Source organism: Polyodon spathula, unplaced genomic scaffold (assembly GCF_017654505.1).
Source record: "Polyodon spathula isolate WHYD16114869_AA unplaced genomic scaffold, ASM1765450v1 scaffolds_83, whole genome shotgun sequence".
NCBI lineage: Eukaryota > Metazoa > Chordata > Actinopteri > Acipenseriformes > Polyodontidae > Polyodon > Polyodon spathula.
This window is the reverse complement of record NW_024471577.1, coordinates 1-23,065: the sequence shown is the minus strand read 5'-3', so window position 1 is coordinate 23,065 and position 23,065 is coordinate 1. Positions and strand designations below refer to the sequence as shown.

Below are 23,065 nucleotides of genomic sequence, written 5' to 3'. Positions count from 1 at the left end.
TGTATTGGTGAATAACCAAGAGACAGGAACTTCAACTTTCGATTACAATATGCACCAGATTCAATTACACCGTGATTCTATTAGGCGGTTTTATGAGTAAAAACCATGCAAGAACTACAAAAACCTTTATGTAAACACTAGAGATGTACAGTGACTCAAGTATGTATGCAACCACCCTTACTGGCTTTGAGAACTTGGTATGGGGCATCTGTGCTTAAAAAAATAAAAATAATAAAATACAAATAGCATCTTATCCACTCATCTCCGCATTGATATAAATAGATGAAATTTGGAATGGCACTGTACTGTTCTGCTTATTAAAATTATTCACCTTTTTTTTTTTTTTTTGAAGAGGGGTCAGTTGGCTATTGAATTCTTCTAAGACAGGGATGGACAAAGTTAGCCCTTCCAGTCCTGGTCTTTGTTCCAACCCTGTTCTAGATTGTTTAATTGAACCAATTAAATCTCCACCCAGACCCTGAATTCTATAATCCCAATTTGGAGTAAATCATTTCTGGTAAATACCTAGAATTTGGACTTTGTTTAAAATAATTTTTGAAATTAAAAACAGGAGTTTTAAAATTAGTTTAAAATGTTTTAAAACATATTTTTGAAGCAAGATATTTAACAATCAAATCAACTTATTCTGGCAACAAAATACCCAACCCACGAGGCTCCCGAGCCAGCGGAGGAGGATTCCGTATTCATCTTTGGCATCAGCACCTGTGGGTTTTGCGCTGGTATGAGTAGGTAAACCTCTTCCCACATTCGCTACAGTGATAGGGCTTATCGCCTGTGTGAATACGCTTGTGCTTTTTCAGGGCTCCCAGCTCCTTGAAGCACTTCCCACAGACAGCACAGCGATAGGGCTTCTCTCCTGTGTGAGTGCGCTGGTGGATCGTCAACTGCTTGGAAGTTCGGAACTTCTTCCCACAGTCCGCACACTCGTAGGGAGTTTCTCCGGTATGGATCCTCTGGTGGGTTTTGAGAGCATTGGATTGCTTAAACCCTTTCCCGCAGTGGGAGCAGTGATAAGGCGTCTCGCCCGTGTGCGTCCGCTGGTGGGCCCTGAGTGCGCGCGACTCGACAAAGCTCCTCCCGCATTCGGCACAGTGAAACGGCATCTCTCCGGTGTGGCTCCTTTGATGGCTTTTCAGGTGCTCTGATCTGGTAAACGTCCTCCCGCACTCGCTGCAGTGGTACGGCCGCTCTCCTGTGTGAATGCGCTGGTGGATTTTGAGGTTCCCAGACTCCCGGAAGCTCTTCCCACACTCCTGGCACTGGTAAGGGGTTTCGCCAGTGTGGATCCGGAGATGTCTTTTAAAGGTGCAGGAGTTTCCGAAGGTCTTTCCGCACTCGCGGCACTGCAGGGAGGCCTCGGTGCCGTGCGTTAGCTGGTGGTTTGTAAGGCCGTCCAGAGAGCTGAAGCTCTTGCCGCATTCGATGCAGCAGTACAGGGTGTCTTCTGTGAGGATTCGTTCTCCATGGGTCTCCTGGATATGCTTCTCCAGGTACTCCTCCCCAGTGAAATAGATCCGGCAGCGAGGACACGGGTAGGACTGAGGTTTGTGGTCCACTGCATGTGAAAAGAGAAAGAGAAGTGTGCTGTATTGATGGCTCAGTTATACATACTAGTAGTACATTTCAGTCACATACTTCCCCTGTCCCCTTGCTGTTAAAATTTGAGCTATCAATAGAAAGAAGGTGTGTTACCATCTCCACTCTCAATATTGTATTGACAAATGGAAGTGTTGAAATGTGTGACCATACTGTTTTGCAATACAGAACGGTTACCAATTCTCTCAATTGGATAATAAATGTAGTTTTGAACATACTGCATGTATGGACCTGTGCTATCATATACCCCATGTTCTGATACACAGTCAAAACCTGCGCTAAAAACTGTCCTGAGAAAAGACAACACAGTAAGGATTCTTCAAGTGCTGTAACCCGAACAGTACCATTTGAACTTGCACATTTAGCCCTAATGATTGTACCAAACTCCAAACCATTCTAGAAACCAACACTCCTAGTAAGGACATTGAGACTCTATCTAGATTCAAGGATTCACAAAAAAAAAAAAAAAAAAAAAAAAAAAAGTACTACAGAAGGTGCTTCCCCAAGGATAAGCAGACTTTCTCTAGAATCATATGCTGGCAATAAAAATCGAATACTGTTTTAACTTTCAGTGACAAAACGTGTCCAATGGAGATGTGTGTGTTTTAACAAGTACATACACACACACTACATATATATATATATTAGTTCAAAGAGCTAGCTGCAGATCTTCATTAAAATGACAGCTTCTGGATGGCTTGTCATTGCACCTACAAGCTCTTTGCAAAAGTCTGGGGTACTATTCCCAATAAATCAGTTTCAACAGTATATTTCACTACCTTCTTCGACTTCACTTGTACGTTGAAATGCAAGTGTGATGGAGACATCTTTCCACTGTATCGCCTGGTTGATGTGAAGAAGCATGCAACCAATATGTGCGCCCAATTCTTTCAATGGAAGTTTATTTTACTTACATGCGGATGAGAGCTCCTCTCGATCCTTGACGACTAGTTCTTCCGTTGAGGTTTCTCCTTTAGGAATCGAGTTCAGCGGAGGGATCAGAAGTTTTTTCTGTATAGATTTTTGCTCCACTTTAAAATTAGTATGCAAGCTTTTTGAGGCCTTCGTGTTAATCTTGTGGTGGCCAGTTTTCAGAACGGGGACAAACCCCAGTTTGAAGACATCCTTCGCAATCGAGTCAGATTCCAGTACAAGGGCATCCTCCTGAATTGGTGTACATTTTGTAAACGGTTTTGTGGTAGAACATCCCTGCTCTAGAACATACTCTTCAACTTGTACGGGCTCCATCTTCAAGTCGTCCATTGTATCCAGGAGATACAACACGTCTTTGGTGCCTGTGTCAAAAAGGAAAGTCAACCCTCATTTCAAACCATCCCTGTCAAGTTTCAAGCTTGTTATAAAACCATCTGGTCCCATAGTACATGCAACATGTACAGTAGTGTGGCTTTCCAGCTCTGGCAAGAACATTTTAAAACTCAATGTTGAACCAGATATACAAATAAAGGTACTAGGTCGTTTTCTGCATTTTAAAAGAAATCTAGAATAAAAACACCACGCTTTATGGCAAATCTACTGTTCTTTCAAATGCTGCAGGAGTCATATCAAGATGCAATATTCTAAAGGTCCCTCCTTTTAATGTCACTGAAAAGCACACCCAAACAATTTTCCCCCAAGACCTCCCAAGTTGGGGTTTTATGAATGAAACTGGGGGTCCAGTTAACCCCAATTGTATCTTGTTCAGCTTTAATCTGGTAACGTTGTGCATTCTTCGCATTATACTGCGGATGGTTGATTTATTAACTAGATCGGATGTCTTAAAAAAAAAAAAAAAAAAAACAGTGAATATCCTAGTTTTTCATTTTTTTAAGCTGTCACGGTTTATGTACAACGTCTGCCAAAACCAGAGTTCAGTGCTGTATTATGTTATAATATTATACGGTATAATAGTTTTTTTTTTTGGAATACAGACTCCCAATATAGTATGGTTTGCGTACAGAACTAATTCCCGAATTCACAGCACCTGTACTGCATAAGGAACGTCTCTAAACCACAGCACTGCCAAACTTCTTTCGATTGTGACAGTAACACGGTTATGCGGTTATTTTTCAGGGACAGATTTGTTTTACCTACAATGGATCGCAAAAAACACGCTTAAAAAACATCTTCCAAACTAAAATAGACTTTGTAAAAATGAAGACGACACACCCACTGCTATCAATGTACTCGAGTCACACCAGTATCTTCCCCAAAGTTAGCACCAGAGCTTGCTCAGCAAGTACACTGCGCTATTTTTTTTTTTTAAATATCCCCATATGTTGGTCTGGTTTTATTTCATGCATTAATGTTATTAAACCGAGCTAATTCTGGCGTGCGTTGCGTAATAAAATATACGTTACAATACCAGCAGTTTAGCAAGGTTTAAAACACACAGTTAAGAGCAGCTATAGCGACCTGATTTCTACCGATATATGTAGCGAAATACCTTGACAGCTCAAGCTGCGTTCAGTAAACATGTTTATAACTTACGTGTTTCTCTGTGCAGCGTAAAATTCAACGAGATTAAAAGATCACAAAACAAAACACACAAGCCACCAACTCACCATTCGGACAGAATGATCTGGCCTTCAGGAACAAGATTACAAACATGTGACCAAGCTACCCTAACATTGCTGTGTACCATTGGCAGGAATCAGGCAGAGCGGCGTGCCTCGAACTGCGATTGGTCAGTTTCATCTGCAGCTAACCAAACTGAAGCTATTTTAGCGCAAGCGCGTCATTAGTTACTGTGAAGCTGGCGTCATTTTGGCTCCACGGTTAGTCTACGCTCTAGAACCGTCATTTGCAAGACAACGTTATCAATTTTAAATCTAACTCAAGTCACCCTCACATTGTGAAGGACAGACATCAGACAACGTTGCGAATGAACTAAATGAACTTTATTTGAATATTGTACTTAACAGGATTTGCTATAGTCGTTTCAGTACTGTTGTTGCTATATATCTATATTTATCTATCTATCTATCTATCTATCTATCTATCTATCTATCTATCTATATATATATATATATATATATATATATATATATATATATATATATATATATATATATATTATATATATATATATATATATATATATATATATACATACACACACACAATAAAATGACCAACAAAGCATTTTCAAATAAAACTTAATTTTTTTTATTTATCTATTTTTTTACATGAATGCAAAACAGTATTATCTAGTTCAGTTGTGTTTAATTACAAGACACCGAGACAAAACAAACAAACAAACAAACAAACAAAACACCAGTTAAATAATGACTTTAGTTTTAATCCAACCATACTAACACATAAAACATGATAGAATGTTCAAAGTTTACTTATACTGTAGAGGTTTACAAATCTGAACTCGACGTAGCACACACACACACCAATACAAAAGCAACAGTAAAGCAACGTTACAGAATCATTTTTAACCACTTTCTATAACAACAGAAAAGCACTCTCCACTGCACAGCATTGTGAATTAACCCACTCCAACACCTGCCAGCTGTAGCACATACATTATATTGAATTTCCCCGGGCAACAGCAGGTACTTCAGCTAGATATATAACTAGCTGATGTACCCGCTGTTGCCCACGGAAATTCTATAGTTCATGCATGACAAATTGGGGCGTGGTAGCCTTATGGTTTCCTATAAGTCGACGATCTTGGGTGTCACACAAGGCGTTCTGATCCCTTCTATGTATTTTTAGTTTTTTGCCATTTTGAAATTTTTGTTCTTTATTTTTATTTTTTTGGTTTTCTTTAAAATTTGAGATAGGTGGCTACTGTAGTGATCCAGCAATGGGGTTGCTAAATAAAGTACCCTGAGGGTCAAATTTTGGGATCCAAACATAGCCCTCGACATTCCCCTGGATGAAAGAGGAGGCATGCAAAAAGGAACAGACAAACTTTCTTCTTTATTCAAAATGATCACTTATTTTCACAGTGAAATGCCATTTTATACCTATGAGTAGCAGATTTAAAACAAAAAATTGAATGATCATTGCGTAGTTTTATGCTTCGCTAACAAAAAAACAAAAAAGGTTGATGTTACTCTGGTACATTTTGCAATCAAGACAAGCCCTGGTATCTTTCACAATCAACCAAAAGGTGAAAACCACCATATTTCATGGGTTTATCAGAAATGGATGTGTTTTTACTGTCAAATTATCTACCATACAAATTGTTGCCTTCTGCACATGCAGTATAATATAGGGTTATGTTTTCTGAACATTTTAATATTGTAAATACTGTTCCATACATTCTAGAATTATGACGTTTGAAATGAAAACACATTATTATATTATACTATTACAACTGAAGACGGGCAACATCAGCTCCTTTTAATCCAACACATTACGTTCCAAATAGCTACATACGCCAAATTACGGAACAGAACTAAAAAAGAGTTTGAAATGTCCAATAGTGTCCCACCCCTGTCCCGCCCCTCCCCGCCCTGCAGCAATTCCTCCCTTACCCACAGAAGCACCAGCGCCAATGCGATGCTCCCTATGGACCAATGACTTTGCACAGCCAGGACACAAACCTGCGCTGGAAGATTCGCCCTGCACACCTTGCGGTCGTGCTTTTACCAAACACTAACAAGTCATTTATGTAAACACTGATGCTTTTGAAAAACAAACCAGCTTTTAGTCTTGCATTTAGTTCAGCAATTTGTCTCTTTTGTGGGTTCGCTGGTGAGTTTTCAGGGTACCGGACTGCCCAAAACTCTTTCCACATTCAGTACAGCGATAAGGTGTCTCTCCTGTGTGAACCCGCTGGTGTTTTACAAGATCTCCCAAATGTCTAAAACTCTTCCCACAGTCCGTACACTGGTGTGGAGTCTCCCCTGTGTGAATCCGCTGGTGTCTCTTAAGGTTGCCCGAATCGTTGAAACGCCTCCCACAGTCAGTGCAGAGATACGGTGCCTCACCTGTGTGAATGCGTTGGTGTTTTTTAAGGTGCCCTGACTCTCTGAAACTCTTCCCGCAATCGATACAGCGATACGGGGTCTCTCCTGTGTGAATTCTCTGGTGCGTTTTCAGATCTCCCAACTGCTTGAAACGCTTCTCGCACTCATTGCAGTGATAGGGAGTCTCTCCTGTGTGAAGTCGCTGGTGCGTTTTAAGGTGTCCTAAGTCTCTGAAACCCTTCCCACATTCGGTACAGTGATACGGCCTCTCGCCAGTGTGAACTTGTTGGTGTTTTTTAAGGTCTCCTAACTGTTTGAAAGTCTTGCCACACTCAGCACAGTGGTAGGGGGCGTCTCCAGAGTGATAGCGCTGGTGAGTTCTGAGAGCTCCCAGCTGCTTGAATCTCTTGCCACATTCGGCACAGTGATAGGGGGTCTCCCCTGTGTGGATTCGCTGGTGCGTTTTCAGGGCTGAAGACTGAGTAAAACTCTTGCTGCATTCACTGCAACGGTGCGGTTTCTGTCCCACGTGAACTTGCTGGTGCTTTTTCAGTTTGTCAGAGTCCTTGAAACTCTTCCCACAGAGAGCGCAGGGAAAAGGGTGCTCCGTGTGTCTGTTTTGGATATGCTTCTCAAGGTGCTGTTCCCCAGTGAAATAGAGGTCACAGTGAGGGCAGGGGTAAGATTGATGTTCTTGATCCACAGTCCCTGCAAGACCATGTGGGGGGAGAAAAAAAAAAGTTAGAGCACAAGAACCATGCTGGCTTTTCTTGAACGTGAACAGCGATCACATGCTCCCAAGCTTTCCCAATTTTACTTACCTTTTGTCTCAGATGTTTCTTGATCTTGTGACTCACAGACACTCCCGCCAGCGCTGTGGAACAAGGTTTCTCTTGGGTGAGTTTGCTGGTGATTTGTAAGGGCGTCTAAAGAACTAAAACTCTTTCCACATTCAATGCAGCAATACAAAGTGTCCCCAGTACGCATTCGATCCTGGCGCATTTTCTTTCCATTCTCCTGTCCCTCTGCAACACAGACAGAGCCAAGCACACTGCTATTCTCTGCAAAGAACTCAGACTGCAGTCCAGGGAGTCCTTTAATGTGGAAAGACTCCAGTTCTGGGTCAATGACCTCCTCTTTAATGTGGGTAGACCCTAACACACTGCCACCCCTTGCAAAGTAGTAGTCCACCTCTTTATCTTCAATAGGAGTCTTTTTTAATGGCTTTGGTATTGTAGCTTGCCCAAGGACCTCCTCCTTGATGAGATCATGCTCCATCTTCTACCCTGTCTTCAATAAAAGCGTACAGTTGTCAACACACCCGTTCTATGAAAAGGGTCAGGCGCTTACTAACACAAATACACTTCGACTCACTTATGTTACATAAATACGAAGCAGAGCAACTACAACTGAAAAGCAGCTCTTGAACTCACAATCAAAAGGGACTGACTAATAAATACAAATATAAAATATAAACACAGTACTTCGGGAATTACAATCCGAACCACTCGGTATAACTGCATACGTCATAAAAATGCAAAATGGTACATAAATAAATACAATTAAGTGTTTTGCCTTTTAGCGTAAGAAAAGGGAGATTTGACACTGCGTTTTTTTTTTGTTTTTTTTTGCATGCCGTTTTAAAATAAAATATAGAAGTACTGCAATAAACCACGTTAAAAGCATAACGCAACGTATAATGCAAAATAAATCCACAAATTAAGACAACCAGGACTGTGTGGCCAGCTTCTACAGAGGAACGCTGGAGCTTTTAACAAATCATAATGCAATGAATGAGCGCACAGAAACCGAGTTTGTGTGGAAGCGAATGTTGCTACATTCGTCATATTGGTACACTATAGAACTGTTGAAACACGTGTTATGTAATTTGTGTCCTTAGCCGTATATAACTGTTGAACTTAAATTGTAGAGAGAGACAGAGCGAGAGAGAGAGAGAGACGACCTTGAATCCACACCTACAGCTCCATTCTTGTTCTCGTCTGTCTCGGTGATAACTGTATAATGTTTAATTAAATTACATTTAAAAAAAATAATAATAATAATAATAATCAACTTGCAGATTCGTTGATCTCTTTCTATCCCAGTTTTCTGGATTGAGACAAATCTATGACTGCACACTCCTCTCTCTCTCATTGTCTGTAGACCCCGTACAGCCCGGTTCCGTTTGACCTGGGGAATGAAAACAATCACATTGAATAGTTTCCGCGTACTCCTCGCTCTTTAAACCAACCGCAAGCCAGTTCCTCTCAATGGGGCTGAAGTAAAACCATCTTCGTTTTAAAACTAAAATGGTGTCGTTTTCCCTGTGCTGTTCCCGAGTAAAAAAAAAATGTTTTATTCATCTGGAAAACAGTGTTGTAATTTACCAGTTTAACTAAATATTCATCTTTAGTAGACTACTAATCTGTGAATCAGTAGTTGGTTACAATTCAAGGATTGTGTAATTTAATAGATAACAAACATCACGTTATTTAAATATATACGAAAAGGTCATTTATATTCACTCACAATGCATATAAACCAAGTGAAAAAAGTTAACAAACGTATATGAATTTTCATTACAAAAATCTCAGCGTTATATAAATCAAGTTGTTAAATATCTATGTAGGTCAATTAGAATTATAAAAAAAAACGCATGTGTTGTAGACGGGCACCATAGAGCAGGCGAAGGAATATAAATATGCTTTTATTTTTTTTTTCCTGGCGTTACCGTGCTTCCTGTCTGTCAAGATTTGTGATTTTATTAAGCAAATACATTGACATAAACACTGCCTCGGGTCAGAATCCACCAGACAGCTTTTAAAACTTAGTTGCTCAATTTACGTTAACCATCGGCTTTAATTATAATTTAATTTTAATAAAAGCCAGAAATATGTAAAGTTTAAGTCAAATTTCCCTTGGTTATGACTTGCATGATAAGTTGTGTTCAGAGACCTCTATACTGTTAACAGACCCGATCAACGAGATCTGCTGTGTTTTTGCCTGGTCAATGACCTCCACTTTAATGAGGTCAGATCTATTCTCTGCTTCTTGCTTAGCAGATACTACCTTTAACAGGAGCAGGGTCCAGCTTCAAACTTTCCTTTGTGTCTCTAAAGACGCATAATAATAATTTCAACTAAGAGTTCTGTAAGGCAACTGACGTTTCCAGCGTTAAAGGGTGAAGATCAAAGGTCTGCTCGCTATATTCTGGGCGTGTAAGAGATCAGAGAATAAACGGTCGGATATTTACTGCCATTGTGTTCTTGCTTGTGTTTTTGATCGTTTGATGTTTCGTTTAAATTCAAATATATATTCCATCATCATGCTTCAGTACGTTACACAGTCCTAAAAGCGGGCGCAACATTTAATTAATAGTATGACATTTTCTTATGCGTCATTTTAGATGATTAAAAAGTATCTGTGTATTATTAGCTTAGAGCCAGCTGCCCTTGATCTAGATTAGCGAGGTATTTTTCAACTGCAAGTTTGTTCCTCACTCCCTCTGCAACATCTTTTCCCACTGAACCCTGCCTCTGAATGGTTGAGAACCAGTTCTACACTGGTGAGATGCCAAGGTTCATCCAGCAGAACCGGATATGAAACTGAAACCATTTTGTCTTTTTAACAGAGTCTGCACTTTATAATGCGCAAGAGATAGAGCCAAAATGGCAAACCACAGGATACAGTTTCACAATCCTCAACGCTACAATCAGGGTTTAGTCACACAGGCAGATTCTGCGTTGTTTCTTTTTGGAAGTATTCAGTAATTTCACCCCGTCTGTCCAATTACACCGTGTTGTTGTTCCGGTGTATACAATCTCATTGATAGAATAAGGAGAATGAAACTGTACCCAGCAATAGACTTATAAACGCAATACTCTCCATAAACGCAATCCAAGGAACGAGTACTATGAGTAGGGTTTGACTGCGTCTTCACTTCATTCAAGGTAATGTTTAGTCTAGCCACGTTACGCCTAGTTAGTTCCGTTAACAGCGTAAATGTAAATATTAAAATACACAACTGTATATTGTAGCGTAATATTTACTGGTGCAACTGTTCGAATATTTTGAATTGCGTTATATTTAGACTCACACGTAAACAAAAACAAAACAAAAACCCTATAAAGCTTAGTTCCCCACATACTGTTTACACGTAATTATTATTATTATTATTATTATGTTAATTTTTTGTATTTTATTTAATTAATTCATTAATTTTGTTACTAATCCAACGTTCGAAGAAACAAATCCATGTGTTACGAGGCCGAGTCTCAAAAGTGGTGACGGATTGCAGCCGGTTCCACCAGCAATGTCCTTGAAGACATGTTTGTCTGAAATCAATAAGTAATGGTCACCTATCCCTCTAAAACAGTGTACACATTTTTAGTTGTCATACAATCAGTGCTGTGGCCCATTACCTTATTGACAGTGTTATGGCAGTTTTATTTTTGTATCTAGCTATGTCCACTATATGAAATAACAATTTTGAAGAAATCACCTGCTATCACAATGTATTGTATCAGAATCTGGGGTTGTTTGCCTATTGCTGTAATGTTGTAATCTGGTTTATGTGACTTGTGCAGAATTTAGGGTACTGGTATGTAATGTCCTGGGAATACATTGAATTCCCGGAACACATTCCTAAGACTGGGACGATCCAGGGAAAACAGGGACCGGACAGGTGGTAACCCTAGCATGCTTATGTCACACTTCATGTATGTATACACTGTGATTGGAGACCTACTTTTTTAGATGGTGACAAATTTTACATGTACAAATGCTGCGTTAAGGAATATTTCTGATAAACCGGCTTACTTGTTGTGCATTCAACAGGCACCTACTTTTTTAAATTGTGTGAAGGTTTTATCATAATTCTTGTAACCAGCAGGTACCCGGTTCAAATCCCAGCTCAGCCACTGACTCACTGTGTGTGACCCTGAGCAAGTCCCTTAACCTGCTTGTGCTTCGTCTTTGGGGTGAGACATTATTGTAAGTGACTCTGCAACTGATGTATAGTTCACACATACTAGTATCATGTCTTGTAAGGCGCTTTGTGATGGTGGTCTGCTATGAAAGGCGCTATATAAAAATACAGATTATTTTATCTATCTATCTATCTATCTATATATATATATATATATATATATATATATATATATATATATATATATATATATATATATATATATATATATTCACTTTTTTTATGATTCAGGTTCTCTTGAATTCAAAAGAACGGAGATGGAACCCATTTGTGTTAAAGAGAAGGTTGCAGAGTCAGAACACTCAAAAACTCCAAAGCAGTGTAAACAGCAGACACACGATGTTCCAAACCACAAGGAGACTCCTGCACTAGAATCTGACTCTGATCTAGGATCCACCTACAGTAAAGAGGAGGTCATTGATCCTGAACTGGAAGCTGTGTGCATTAAAGATGAGACCAGTGAGCCTGTCTTGGAATTGGACCCATTTGCCACAGATGTCAGCGAACTGGGATTTGGGTACAATTTAGAGGAGGTCTCTGAACACAAGATAACATGTAAGTAAATCCTGGTTACTGCACTTCTATATAGACACCATCACATTGATACTTGTTGCTTATACCGAGAGCAGAGCTTATTCTGTACTAATGACACTTGGTCACAACGTTAGTTTTCAAGATTCTGTTAGAATCTTTGGACATAAGGGGCCCAGAACTTCTGTTAAGTTTGCGCTGGTTTTATAGCTGCCTCTCTTAAACTGATCAACAAGTTAAGGGTTTGGGTCCTACATATTCAATATTGTGCTGTTGTGATAAAACAGGACTTAAAAGTGTTATTTAACTAATATTATATTGCATGTGCATAAATTGGGCTAATACTTTACATGAAGAGGCATTTAAACTACATGACCTATACCAGAAATGCAGTGTATTTTATATTGGGGGATAGAATGACCCTAATGTCCCAACTAGTCTGTGCTAGTGGTAATTTCATATTTTAGATGGTATTAACAGCACTGTACTGGTGCATGACAACATTTTGCAAAGTTACCAATAAACTGATCTGTTGAGAAAACTCTCAAAATATATCCCTCGGACACTCACTTCCTCAAATGTCTAACTGATCTTAAAGTGCAAACTAAAAAGTCAAATTTCTTATTTCTTATTAGATGTGTTAAGCACCCACGTCCACAGCACCTACTGTGGCACCTGCAGTATTAACATCTCAGTTTCAAAGTGATGATGCTAGAGTCCTGGCCAGAACTAGTACAGATTTCCGGTCTGTATTACAATTCTACATTTTAATGGAGACATTTAAAGTGACTGCAGCTGACAATCATTATAACAATTGAATTAATTGTACCTGTGTTGTACTTCCTTTAGCTAAATCGGTCTCTACTGCGCAGGTTTGAAAGAAAAGCTTCCCAGTGGTGATTATAATATGCAGACATACTTTAAATGTCTATCGGTTTCAAGATATCTGCGTAATCAAACTTAGCAGTATTCAAGCAGCAAAGATACTCGTGGTGCACTCCTGTAGATATCCCCTTGCCCATCCTTTCCTGACGAAAAAAATACTTTCCTAAGTGCACTTATGTGTTTTTTGTAGTGAAGTGACCAGAAAATATCTTTATGACACAGGCACTAAAGAAACAAAGGAAAGTTTGAAAAAGGAACCTGTTCGTGTTAAAGAAGCAACTGTCAATCAAGAACTGGGATCTGCCCACATTAAAGAGGAAGCAGTGGAATCAGGCACAGACGCAGCGTATGGCTTTGAGCTAGGGTCGAGTAACATTATAGAGGTCTCTGAAGACAGCATAACATGTAAGTACAACTAGGGGGAACTAAGCTTTATTAACAATGTTGTGCTGCAACTGTCATGTTATTGCAGAGCTTCTGTGTTTTACTATTTTGTATTTAACACAAAAATATATATGCGCGGTCATTCATAATTCAGTCTGGGCTGAATGAGAATGTGTGCTGCGCACTAACACAATTTCACTCTTTCTTTCTCACATGATCTTGCAGTGGTTGTGGACCAAGAACCTCAATCTAATCCCTGTCCTCACTGCCGATTCTCTTTCTGTGAGGAGCAGCACCTTGAGAAGCATGTAAAGGATGCCCACCCAGAACAGATTCCCTCTGCAGATGCCCCGTATAGCTGTTCTGTATGTGGGAGGAGTTTCAGTCGGTTGTACTCTCTTAAAGAACACCAGCGAATTCACACAAGGGAAACGCCCTATCACTGCTCTGAATGCGATCAGAGCTTTGGTCGGTTATTTTCCTTCAAACGACACCAGCAGCTTCACACAGACGAGGCACCGTTTCACTGCTCCGATTGTGGGAAGAATTTCCGTGAGTCAGGAGCGCTTAAAAAACACCAGCGAGTTCACACTGGAGAGGCGCCTTATCACTGTACTGAATGCGGGAGCAGTTTTCGCGAAGCTGGATATCTTAAAGCTCACAAGCGCATTCACACAGGAGAGAGGCCCTATCACTGTAGTGAATGCGGAAAGAGATTTCGGGTGGCATGGTCTCTTCAAGCCCATCTGCGCATTCACAGAGGAGAGACTCCCTTTCTGTGTGGCGAGTGTGGAAAAGGTTTTAGGCTGTCTGGACACCTTAAAAAGCACCAGCGAATTCACACCGGAGAAACACCATATCGCTGTACCGAATGTGGAAAGAGCTTTAGAGAATTAGGACACCTTAAAACACACCAGCGAATTCACACAGGCGAGACGCCTTACCACTGTACCGAGTGTGGGAAGGGATTCAAGCAGTCTGGGACACTTAAAAAACACCAACGAATTCACACAGGGGAGAATCCTCCAGCACTGCACAGGCCCTAAGGATTCTACTAGAAAAACCCCATGTTAATAATGAGAGATTATTTTAGATCTGTTTTGTTATAGGCCATTAATCAATCAATCTTTTTTTTATATAGTGTCTTTCATAGTGGATCACCATCACAAAGCGCTTTATAAGATAAAAACAAGAAAATCCACAATACTTTAAATACTAAATAATAAAAAAAGAATAATACATTAAATACAGTGGAAAGTACATAATACATGATAGTAGCATAATACATGAAATAGTACGCTAAATACAAATTGAATCTTTGTGTGCTACTACTATATATGAAAAGTAAGACACATACACTGAATTATTTCTTGATTTTTCACTTTATTATTTGTTGAGTGTGTTTTAGTCTGACAGTGTTTGTGCTGATCTGCCTCTGTTCTTCTGTTTGACCAAGTTCAAGGTTGTCAGAAACACAGTGTAGGAGTAATTATTTTTGTAACAGGATGTGTGTCTGTGTTTGAACGGATATTTCTACAGTTGGCAGTTTTGTAACCTGTTCCATTGTGTAGCTGTCTTTGTGTGGGTCACAGTTTGGTGGGAGGTGTGCTTATCTGAAGATAGGGTTCTTGTTCTACTGGAACTTGCAGATAAGTCGAAATACCATACATGTACATGTAGACAATTGTGCTGGGTACTGAGATAAGAACAGGATTTACAGGTGAGCTCTAAGGCTGACTGCACACAGGAATGTTTTAAGGGCGGCAGGTGTCTGGCTCAAGGAGGTCCTGATATCAAGGAACGCAGACAGCACCAGACTTGCCAAAGGCGCACCAGGGACATTAAATATTTCCTTTGTTCTGTACTATAATATTAACTATAGAATGATCTGCTTATATGTTATTGCAATCTTGTGTACAGTATATACCATGTTTAATGTTAATTACTGGTAATAAAGGGGCCTGAACGCGAGGGTGATTGTATGACTGCTCGGTCCATGTTATTTTAGTATTATTACTGTGTATCGTACTTCTAATTGTACTGCATCTTTTCCATATGAATTTGAGACAAAAAACAAAATATGTTAAACTGGACTATTTATTCCAGAGAACCAGTCAGTTCTCCCAGTAGCTAAATAGCAGCAGAATTTCCTCCATGTTAATATATTAGTGAAAACCTTACAATGTGATCATGTGTATATACTGTATACATGTTTCATTTTTCAGATATCATGTTTAAATGCAATTTCGACTACAAATTTTAATTTGCCTTTACAGTATAGAGCAGGGGTGCCCAATCCTTGTCCTGGAGGGCCGGTGTCCTCCTGGTTTTTGTTCCAACTGTCCCCTAAATTACTTAATTGGACCAATCAGGCACTTATTAGAAGGTTAATTGATCCAATTAAGCAATTTAGTGTACAGTTGGAACAAAATCCATGAGGGACACCGGCCCTACAGTTTATAACTGAGGGGTAAAGATTTTCATGAGCTCCTTATTTTTACCTCCTTCGTTGTCACCAGGATAGAAGTAAGGGTAGATTTCTTTAGAGAAAGTGTCCGTGAAAGTGTAGAGATGGACCATGTCATCTGCATTGTAAAACGACACCTGCCCGCCTTCATAGTCTAGGAACACTCCAATCTTCCTGGGCTTGACTTTAATAGATAAGCGTATAGGGGGCGAGGTACAAGCCTGGTACTGATTGTCATTCCTCAGAATCAAGCGCCAGAATCCGTTCCCTGGGGAGGCTGTAATCTCCCCCTTCCTTTTGACAGACTTTCTGGCGACACCCAGCTCCCACTCGATCTTGTCACCCACTTCCACCTCCCAGTAGTGTCTCCCAGACACGAAACCCTCGGAGCCCAAGACAATGAGATACTTGGTAAACCTTTCTGGGTTGTCTGGGAGAGCTTGGATGGTGTCTCCTACCCTGACACTGGTCAGAGAATCTGATACAATGAGCTGGGGGTGTGCGGTATCTTGATCCAGAGTCACTGGAGAGGCGACTGCAAACAGAACAGAAGCGGGTTGTTAGTGATGCTTCACATTTGTTTCAAGTCTGTTAAGCCTCATTAGTATATGATCACCCACTGTGTGACTGTCAGGAGGGGGTGGGGGGGACATCCAAAGATATTAAGTGAAACAGTTAAGCGGCTGGACACTTGTAGAGAAACACTGATGTTTATTGGTGTGGCAAAAATTCATACAATAAGCCTGTTCTAAACTGACACCACATAAAATAGACCATGATTTGTTGTGATTATAGTGGAGAAGATCAGGTTCAAATCTCCAAAACTGAAGATGCAAGCGATTCTGGCTCTTCTGCATTGTGGTTGAGATGCTCGATTGCGGTGTGCAGGGTCGCTGGTTTGCAGCCAGCCTTTGCCCTGTTGCATTGTAGAGCCAGGGCAATTTGCATCTGGTTTTTCAGAGCTTGTAACCTCATCTCACCGACAGCCCAGCCATTGCTTACAAATAAAACAATGGCATCTCTTGTGAGCGATGCTGATTTCTTTTGCATTTCCCTATAGTGCGTGCCTACATGCACGCAGCTCAGGGAACTAGTCAGCCTCCCCTGTACCTGGATGAAGGATGCTTTTCATCTTCTTCCACACTTTGTACTGGAGAGGGCCCATATATTCTCCAGCCTGCAGGCTAACGTAAACCTCTTCTGGTTTCTGAAACTTCACCTCCGTCCTGTAGTAAACACAGAACTTGTTAGTGTCTCTGGAACCAGGCAGTAAGACTGGAGAATCAGTACTGGGAAAGGGTACTCACCTACGGAGGAGATGTTTAATATCCTGGGGAAAGAGAATGGGAAAAATGAAGGACTACACACACAATCTTTTTATTTACTTCATTTAAAAGCCTCAAACACTATGAAATTGAATGAGCACTAACAATCTAAATGCACCTAACCCTTCAATTAAGGGGTCGTTAGATATAATTGGTGCCCAGTTTCCCTTCGTCCAGACACTCATTGAATCAACTTAAAATGAATACAATACTCAAAAATTATTTATTATCACGCCACCAACAGCTGTGCTTGGGGGCCCATGCATTCTCTCTTTTGGGGTGATGGAATCAGTCACTGCAGTGAATATACTTTTGGAATATTATGCTATCATTGTGTGCAACCTTTAGAGCTGTAGACCTTCTACAGACAAAAAATAGATTTGAAAGGTGGCACGTCTAAGATATTTGGCCATGAAAATAAACAAATATTAAAAAGGTAAATATATCTGCTGCTATGGTCAAAAGTTTTGCATCACCTAGAATTTTAAGATTGAGATATAATTAAAAAAAAACACTATGAACATACTCTAGATCTTTTATTTAACAACATGTAATGAAAAAAAATACAAAATGTTATCGTAAATGTCTTACTGAAGCCATATTAGTAGTACAATAATTCATGTTAGATTTTGAAAGGTCACATTTTTCTTTTTTTTTTTTGTCAGTTGTTTGTTAAGTAAATGGAAAACTACAAAAAGTGGTATGTAAATTCAATTTAAATTCAATATGTTAATGTACTATTATTCAGCAAGATTCATTTCACTTTCTGAAGCAAAATTAGTTAATTCTATGGGGTGAAACAAAACTTCTGCCCATAGCTGTATAAGTTAGAAATTTAAAATGTTTATAATAATGATTAAAGGTATAGTTGAGCTTTTCTGTACAGTACCCCTTCCAAGTCAACTAACAGACAATATCCTCCAACAATGGGCCTATTGCTTTGTTAAAGTATATAGGAATCCTGGTACATTGTAAGGAGGTAAGGTAAAAGCATGGCAAAGCACATTGAAGCAAGGTAAATGCATGTCAAAGCATATGGGAGTGTTGTAAAAGCTTGGTAAAGCATTGGGAAGCATTATAAAAGTGCTGTATAACTGTGAAACAAGCAGTTATTTTACTGAGTGACAAAGTGGTCATTCCAAGTATTCTACTTTCAGGAAACCGCAGGAGATTGGAGTACCATCAATTCAAACCTGGAAAGCAATAAACGATTCATTAATATGTTTATGCAAAGACAGAATATCCCATTGGATAATAGAACAAAGTCCGATCTGTCAGGCCAGCTCTCTAACAACTGGAGGTGGTAAAATGAGGTGAATTTATGGTCCTTCATCCATAACAGTTTCCTCTGCACTGTCAATTAACAATTAAATGTGCTATGGTAAAAAATGCTATTTTTATATCATTCTGTTATAATATCCAACAATTTCCTGAGCAATTCCCCACACAGTTCAGGAGAAGTGAATGTTCAGTGGGAGTCCTCCAATCCCATGACTGAGCCAGCATCCTCTTTAACACCCAGGAACTCGAGAGTGGATATCAGCAAACTACCGGCCTCTGAAGCACAAAGGCCAGGTCTTCAGGTGTCTGCCAAAGCTCTCTAGGTGCCTGGCTGGTTGGGTCTGCTGTAGTGCAATGAGAAGAAACACTCCCTTCTAGTTTTGCTCCCTAAAAATGCCAAAATATTTAGCTTGTTGTTGACTTTCACCCTGTGTGGAGTTTTGTCTGACTGGAGTTAGAAATAGTAAATAAAAATATAGTGAGAGTCAATGAGAAGTCCCCACAGGCATAGGATTGCAAACATCTGCTCGCGTATTTGGGTGGGTGTGTTTTGTGGCTGGCAGCCATCTTGGCTTGGGTGTGGGGCAAACAGCCTGGGTTCAAGGTGGTCACTGTTTTCACAGACCCACTGTTAATTAGTTATTGGGAAAAATGTGGAATGTTTCATTGGTTTAATTAAAAAGTGTGGAATGTGGACAGGTGGTGATTGGATGGTTAGTTGTCAATCACATGGTATAAAAAAAAGAGCAAAGACATTTCTGATTTGTTAAATAAAAGTGTGTGAGAAGCAATTGAACAGCAGTTTCCATGTCTGGGTCGACTAATTCAAGGGAGCAGACCAGCCTTGACCTTTACCACAACTGACTGCTTTGGACAACGGCTAAAATAAATCATAGTATTGGTATGTATAATGACAGGCCATGTCTTCTGAGTGTGAAATGTAAAGAGTACCATAAGGGTAACCTTTCTTCCATTTTCACGTATTGACGTGTGGCTTGATAATGTTTCTTGAAAATCTTTGAAGACAGTTTGTGAAATCAAGCTTCTTTGTGTAAATACTGGGCTTTAGAAGCATTACAGTAAACGTATGAGCAGGTAACAAATAATATAGTTAGAAAGATCATTTTTGAAATGTGTTTTATACATTCATGGTAGAGATCTGTTCAGCTCAGTGTGAGATAAAAAAAAGACAGCATCATTAAAGAAAAAAAGGCAGCGTTCTTCTAACACTAGAGCAGCCAAGATGTTTATTTTGACCATTTTTGGAATTTAAATTTAAATTGCTGTGCTTGTGTTTAAGATAAGGAGCTGTGCTTTCCTAACTTTTCCCAAATATATGTACTAATTCCCTTGACAAAGAAAGAATCGCGTAGATAACAAGATAAAATACTGTCAGACGTATTCCGACCAGGCTCGGTCAAATTGACTGTTACATATAAAACATTATAACAATTACATGTTGCTGTATTATTTGTGTTTATCAGTCACAACTTGCAGCCATATTGAAGTTTGATTATATCAGTCTGCATTCCTCAAGTGAGCTGTCTGTTGACATGTCTATTGTTTCAATGAGCCTCTGATCAATCAATCAGCCTTGACAGCTCAATCTGCAAGGCTCTCTGTCTGAACTGGATACTACAAGTCACAAGTTTTTCTAAGAAATTCAATGTTACCCCAATACAGACAGAAAATGCTGATGAAGAAGTAGCCAAATTGTGTTTTTTTTAAAGCAGCCAAAAACTGCACTTAAATGTATGATTTAATATATATTACAAAAGGCTTTGCTTATTTTTTTTATATTTTTATATAATTTTTTTTCACAAATTATACAGAACTAGAGTTTTCTTTTTCTTTTTTTCTGATGAGATCAAATCCGATCGGTCCAGGGGAAAAAAAAAAAGCGTATTCAAATTTCGTGTAAAATTTAATTGCCAGTAAATACATTCTTTAAAAATAAATTAAAAAAAAAAATTGTAATTGTACTGATACAGTTTTTAAACTGGTGACGAATAAAAAAAATAACAGCATTTGAATGATTTGTAACTTTATTGGATGCAGCGCTTCAGAATGTGTGTGTGGGGGGGGGGGGATATATTATACAGGACATCGTGGTGATTGATGTTCTGCGCTAGTGATGACCTCATAAGTGAAAGGAATAGAATAGAGAATAGAGAACATGCACGATAAAAACAACCAAACCACCAAACACAGTATTTACCCATAAGATGCTTTCAAAACAAGACAAAGTCTGCAAGCACTGACTATGGGAGTAACCAATAAAAATCGCATGTGAGACACATGCATTACCTATTAAATGTTACGTCAAGCTCAATGAACAATGCAAATTTGCATCAATTTTGTTTGAGAAATCTATATTTTATTGGCATTCCGGTACTTTCAGATTTAGGACTGCATCACTGCAGTTAAATGTTTCCTCTAAAACATTATAAATTTGTAATATCTAAAATATGACTTGCCTTTATCCGTGACAGGAAACTCACAGCATGAATCAGATTTCACATACTCCCTCATAACAACGTATTATGCTTGTTGGGTGCATTCACACTTGGTTTGTTTGGGCTGATTATTTAAGAACTGAGTGTGGTTCGCTTAGCTTTGGAAGCATATATGACTGCTGCAAAAGAACTTAGTCCCTTCCATACAGTATACAGTAACATTCACTTACAATATTACACTTAAACGGGGTTAATTTAATGATGCAGCATTGGCAATGGTTTTGGCTTTTGTACTTTAATATGCTTAGGTGGGATATACTCTTAAACAATATACACTATAGTGGGGTAGACTTCAATAACATGTGCACTACACTACCCAATGCAAAGTCTACATACTGTAGCTAAGTGTAGTGAACAACAGGGAACTGTGTTGAAGCATGGCAAATACCACGGTTCATATCAGTATTAAAGCATGATAAAAGCATGGCAGACTCCAATATTGCCCTGTACACTGACAGTGATAAACTTTTAAAATAGCAAAGGTGCAAGTCTATAAAGAAAACCACAAGACGGGCAGATTGCGTGATAATGTTTATTAATCAGAGCGTTTCTGGTGGTCCAGAAGCTGCGATGGTAGAACGGAGCTGCTAGGATTTCCTATGGGTTATTCTTCAGGAGCTGTTTCAGCGTCTTGCTCTTCTTGCTCTTATTCTCCTTTTCACTATAGAAAAAAATACTGTCAGTTAAGGACTTAGGGCCAAATAGATATTCAACATTTTACATATATAAATCAATGGCTGTTTTTTCTTTGCAATCTCAAAATCTTGATCTCCTCAGCCAGGGCAATAGTTCCTGTAAAGCCCCGGGCTGAATGATCAAATTCTACCAGACTGCAGGATCTGAAATCAGGGTGGGGATCGGTTTCACTTCATCTTAACAATTAAGGGACATCATATGACACAAAAAAAAGCTAGGTTCCTATTTTCAGTATGGTATAGACAGTTAAATACATTACATTAATTGCAGACATCAGTGTGTATTATAATGCAGTGAGCAGTTGTTTTGCTCTGGGTGACTGATGTGACATTCTGTAAGATGGCTCAACTTACAGGGTGATTCTGGAGAAAGAAGTGTAGTGTTGAGAGTGCAAGAATGTACCATAATGTATAACACCTGTAAATGTGTGTGTATATGTATTGTGTGTTTATATTATATATATATATATATATATATATATATATATATATATATATATAGTATATATATATATATATATATATATATATATATATATATATATATATATATATATATATATATATATATATATTTGCTCAGCAATAGTAAGGTTTTCCAGTAAGTGTGTAGCTTCTGCATTACATAGAACTTATTTTCATGTTTAACATTGCATTGGTTCCTTGTATGTATCTGTACTATAAAAGTTTATCATGTTAATAAATTGCTCACCAGCTCCAACGATGTGCTTACCGATCTTCACCGCACCCCTAATGAGCGACAAAACTAAAAAAAAAAATGTTGGAGTTATCGAGATCTATGATCAATTAAGTTGCACCAATTTACTACAGACAGCTCCTCTAAGAATGAATACAATAGATTCAATTACATTATTATTATTATTATTATTATTATTATTATTATTATTATTATTATTATTATTATAATATTAATAATATTATAAAATAATAATAATAATAATAATAATAATAATAATAATAATAATATTTGGTAAAGCTTTCATTGTAAAATGATGAGGCAAATGTGGACTGTTAGATATACATTTAATTTTCTGGTAGCAGAGACATTGCAGTAAAATGAATTAGGATAGTTCCTCTGAAGTTCAATATCAGGACTTGCTTATATTGTAGTTTGAATTATAATTGTAGATCCAATTATTAATAAACAAGTACCCTGTAAATCAAACTTTAATTTCTAAAACTTAAATCAAATAACGAGATCAATGCAATTTAAAAAGAACTTTGATGATTCCATCCAATTATCCAATTTCATCAAAATTCTATATTTATTTCATGCTACTCATTGAAACTAATACAGGGTGCCAACAATACTTCTGTGCATCACTCGATATAAAAAAAAACTGAAATACTTACATCTTTTTTCAGCTGAAAATAAAATACAAACAAAATCATTGAAATTAATTTATAGAATTTATTTCAGAATATTAATTA

The 23,065-nt window shown here is 38.6% G+C and overlaps 3 protein-coding genes across 3 annotated transcripts; 1 reads left to right on the top strand and 2 right to left on the bottom strand.

Moving 5' to 3' along the window:
- Positions 1-313: 313 nt before the first annotated feature.
- LOC121308031 (zinc finger protein 585A-like) lies at positions 314-8,962 on the bottom strand. The gene is made up of 5 exons (XM_041240338.1): positions 8,506-8,962; positions 7,364-7,832; positions 6,294-7,250; positions 2,532-2,912; positions 314-1,576 (listed from the first exon to the last, which is right to left on the bottom strand). Exons 2-5 carry the CDS (start codon positions 7,818-7,820, stop codon positions 717-719), a joined length of 2,655 nt encoding a protein of 884 aa, XP_041096272.1. The 5' UTR covers positions 7,821-7,832; positions 8,506-8,962; the 3' UTR covers positions 314-716.
- A 2,538-nt stretch (positions 8,963-11,500) lies between these two features.
- Positions 11,501-14,515, top strand: LOC121308030 (zinc finger protein 664-like). Its single transcript, XM_041240337.1, has 4 exons — positions 11,501-11,534; positions 11,761-12,084; positions 13,168-13,350; positions 13,555-14,515. The coding sequence occupies exons 2-4, from the start codon at positions 11,787-11,789 to the stop codon at positions 14,373-14,375; spliced, it is 1,302 nt and encodes a 433-aa protein (XP_041096271.1). The 5' UTR covers positions 11,501-11,534; positions 11,761-11,786; the 3' UTR covers positions 14,376-14,515.
- Positions 14,516-14,699: 184 nt separating this feature from the next.
- Positions 14,700-17,372, bottom strand: LOC121308029 (zinc-binding protein A33-like). The gene is made up of 3 exons (XM_041240336.1): positions 17,104-17,372; positions 16,907-17,022; positions 14,700-16,331 (listed from the first exon to the last, which is right to left on the bottom strand). The coding sequence occupies exons 2-3, from the start codon at positions 16,959-16,961 to the stop codon at positions 15,787-15,789; spliced, it is 600 nt and encodes a 199-aa protein (XP_041096270.1). The 5' UTR covers positions 16,962-17,022; positions 17,104-17,372; the 3' UTR covers positions 14,700-15,786.
- Between the last annotated feature and the right edge of the window lie 5,693 nt (positions 17,373-23,065).